The 4103-nt window shown below is 34.5% G+C and overlaps 1 protein-coding gene across 3 annotated transcripts in view; it reads right to left on the bottom strand.

Annotated features, from left to right (window-relative positions):
* Positions 1–1331: 1331 nt before the first annotated feature.
* The window catches only part of LOC111378024 (helicase and polymerase-containing protein TEBICHI-like), a 24065-nt gene continuing 21293 nt past the window's right edge, over positions 1332–4103 (bottom strand). The window contains exons 23-27 of one of the 3 annotated variants that reach the window (XM_023001186.1): positions 3566–3674; positions 3303–3443; positions 2751–2847; positions 2079–2260; positions 1332–1989 (exon numbers count right to left, since the gene is read on the bottom strand). In XM_023001186.1, coding sequence (XP_022856954.1) covers positions 2160–2260; positions 2751–2847; positions 3303–3443; positions 3566–3674 — 448 coding nt within the window. In that variant the 3' untranslated portion in view covers positions 1332–1989; positions 2079–2159. The other 2 variants (XM_023001187.1, XM_023001188.1) reach the window with 2 other exon arrangements.

Raw genomic sequence — 4103 nt, 5'->3', positions numbered from 1 at the left:
TTTGTCCGATTTGAATTTTTAAGAGTTTTACGAGGAAGTTGATTTAAAGTGACTTCCTCATATAACACTTCTACGAGAAGCTGAAGCATTGCCAAACGAGCCCGTAGTATTGTCGGAGACTTATAGTTAAAGTGTTCACTTTATAAAGGATAATTAAATACAGTTTGATTATTCATATAAACTCATTTAACACTGTAATAATTAGAGGATATACTTTTTCTTTGTTCATTTCTGCCCATCCAATGCCATTTTATGACAAATAGTGTTTTGATTATAAAATATAAACGATAAGCTTATAAAATCGTTTACAATCAAATTGTTTGGGTAATGTGAATAGTTAGGTCATTGTACAGCATTATCGAAGAAATTAAAAATAAAATCTTATTTGTTGTATTTTCTAATTCTTTTCATACTATATGAATGAGATGATTTAACGTAACACTGAAATTTATATATGCACTAGCATTGTATACGAAACATTTTTTTTTCACTAAATTACTGTAATATTCCCCCCAAAATAAATTTTATAATCCATTAATTGAGTGCAAGATTATGTAAGGCTTAGCAATCATAAAATGATGCCATGATTGTTGCTTTTCTTCTCAAAGCAAAAGCATGTCCTTGAATTGCATTTATAATTCCAACATTTTCAATGTTTCAAAGAAGTAAGATATAAGAGTAGCATATTTTCTTTAGTTTGATGTCATTAATTGAGTGCAAGATTTTGTAAGGCATAGCAATCATAAAATGATGCCAAAGCAAAAGCATGTCCTTGAATTACAGTTATAATTCCAACTTTTTCAATGTTTCAAAGAGGTAAGGTATAAGAGGAGCATATTTTCTTGAGTTGGATTTTTTTTTTTTCATATTGGGATTAATACTCGAGTCGATCCGATAGTTCAACCAAAAAAATTGTAGTGGTTCATCAATTTAGTTCAAGTTAATCTAGACCAACTCGCGAATGACCTAGTAAAAATCGAATTATCTTTAGGGTTTCATAAAAAATCACTGACCCAAACTCATTAACCTGGCAGTGGGCATTGCTTCTGATATTTGAATATTCTTCCACTACCTTAGATTTCAGCTTTCACCTTTTTTTTAATTGCCTCTTTCTATGCTAATTGTTTTGCCTAATATGAATTCCTTTCAATTCAAGTTTTCACTTATGCAGGTAAAAGTGCATTTTCATTGCTTTTCAAGTTTTAAACATTATTGCTTTTCTTTTCTTTTCTTTTTTAAGTTGGTCAAAGACTATTTTGGAAAGATCCACTAATTCCTCCCTTTTTCATGGTGGTCTATGACCGTTTAACATACACCCACCCGTGTAAATGTTTGAACACAATAATTGTGTCTAATTAGAAGTGGAATCATGCCTCAGATTGAAGGTACAGGCTTTGAAACAGGACTGGGGGCTCAACACGCTTAGAGCCGTTACAAAGGGGGCCCAACAAGCTCGGGCCACAGTTAAACTAAAATGAAGAAGAAGATAAACTAAAAACATCTTCGCTCTAGGCCTGAGATTGTATCCACCGATATGCAAGCTGGTATAAGAGTCCGGAATTATCTCCTGGCTGCGCCAAGGTTGGCAGGAGAATGGAATTACAAGGAGGGCTATTCTGAAGTTTGAAAGTAGATGGGCATGTGTTAACAAATACTTCAACATCCTTGATACTCAATATCAGGCAAAAACCTTGCAAATAACATCTTAACCAAATCAGGATGCATCCAACAAGGTAAAGAATTCAGATTCTGAGGCTGTGAATGCATCTGCAGACAATGATGCGACATAGTCTTGAACACAATGTAACCTCTAAGAACTTGTCAAGAAGAATTGTTGATAATATCCTTTTGGATAAATTACTGAAGCACCAAACTTGGCCTGCTTTTATGAAGGAACGATAAAGCCAGTTGCTTATACGAAATCTGAGCCTCGAGGCAGATGCGTACCAAACCAGTTGTCCAGGAATATTAGCTGGAGTTCAAACATGTCTGTAATAAACAAATACTTATGACATATGGAAATACATCCATTGGGTTATAAGAAAAATATATATTCGACAAACTACTTAACATATTACCATTACTCATGAACATGGTCGCAGGCGCTGGGTTCCCTTCCAATAAAGCAATTTAAATGCAGCTCTTGCAGTCACGCAGATCTAAGAACCAGGCAATGTTACATCATCGTTGCACTTCTCAGGCATGAAAGGCTCCAAAGATCCCCATGTTCTGCCAACTTTCAATTTGACAGGCAAAGGAACTGTGCCATAGAATTAAGCAGAAGCACTTGTGAATGTAACACGTCTCCATGAAATATTAAAACTATTATTATTATTAAGATAAAGAATATAGAGGAAAATATACAAAAAGAACCAGATAAGATTACACTCTCAAGGAATGTCGATAATGTGACACACTAGTGTAAATACAAAATTACGCCAGCACAATCAATATTCCACCATGTGTGACAAAATCCTACCATAGACATTAATTAATTACTACGACATGCGAGTAACTCCATGGTAACTGGTGACCATGTGACAATACACAACCATTCCTCTTAACTGGTCTTCACAAAGCCAATGCATAATACTTACTCTTTTTCCAGTTAAAAAAATGGTAAACAGCCAAAAAGCAAGTAAAAGATTTGTTACAGCATTCTCATTTAAGAAAAGTGTTTGCTTCATGTTCCAAGTTATCAAATTCAAATAGCTATACATTCATTATCATAAAAGTTTTTAAGACCATACCAAGAAGTGACATGGCACTTTCCATACAAGTTTGCAGCAACAACCCAGCTTCCTTCACTACTGAAGGATCGGTTTCCAGTACAAGTTCATCATGTACCTGAAGAAAGGAATTTGAAAGCATACATTATATTTCTGAGGCAAAAACTGTATCATTGTCGAAATGTTGTCTCTAATTAACTACTGAATATGGCAACATGAAACTTCTCTCTGACCAACAACTAGATATAAATTTGCATGAAATTATTGCAGTGTGTTGCAAACACATATCTAGTCATGCCTACAACAGTTTTGAGGACAGAAACATCAAGCTGACCACATAGAATGGCCTGTAGGGAAAGTTCATGGAGAAAGTAGGTAACAAATTTGAGATGCATCATTTTCGAGAGAAGCACTTTCCTGTAAGAAAGTTCATGGTCAACTTAGGTTAAATCTCCGGATGCGTCATTTTCAAGAGAGCACTTTTCGTCAAATTCCCTTTGCAAACTTAGCATGGTCTCTAGAATCTCCATGACTAACTATAATAATCAGAGGGAAAGTCTATAGATAGAGTACCTGTAGAAGTAATCGGCAGCGACCTTTCAGCATATAAAATTTTTCAGCGAATACAGAACTAGGATGAAAAGCTTCAGCATCATCAACAATAACAGAATGTATATTTATCATAGCAATTTTGATTATGTCAGCAGCAGATCCCTAGAAACAATGATTCAGTAAAATTAAAACCACAATATTCTTCCCAAAAAGAGCAAGAGAGAGGCCACCAACATCCACCAATGCAAAGTAGATAAATATTATAAATAGAAAGAAAAAACCACCTGACATATAGAATTCACAGCTTGTCTCTGAGCTTTGGATTTTTCTTTACTGTTTCCAAACTTTATTTTTGTCAAGAAGCGTTTTCGTCCCTTGAGGGTCTTGATAAAACTGCAGGAAACAAGATAAATTAACTCTAATAGGGGAAACAATTGATCATCAAGATAGCGGTTGGCAGAAACGAGGGTCATACAGTGCATGTGGAAGTATTGGAAAAAGACAAGAAAGTGAGACATTTTTTTGTCGTAAAGATGCAAATAAATGACCAGAAGTAAAGATGATTTGATCCTCTTTATTGTATTAAAAAAATAATGATTAGAATATAGCGCCAAAAATATGAAAGAGTATGGCCATCAAAACCTAAATTTATATAGATATCAGCCATCTGATACGTATTGTAAGCAATTATTCAAAAGTATCCCATTGAGTGGTTTACTCATGAGTGAAATATGTCCACATGAAATAAGGGTCCATTTTCGTACTCAAAACTTGACTTTCCCATCACACTTCACCATCAAAACTATTTAGTTACGTGATTTC

The sequence above is a fragment of the Olea europaea genome, unplaced genomic scaffold (genome assembly GCF_002742605.1).
Source record: "Olea europaea var. sylvestris unplaced genomic scaffold, O_europaea_v1 scaffold176, whole genome shotgun sequence".
Taxonomy (NCBI): Eukaryota; Viridiplantae; Streptophyta; class Magnoliopsida; order Lamiales; family Oleaceae; genus Olea; species Olea europaea.
This window is presented reverse-complemented; position numbering and strand designations above follow the sequence as displayed.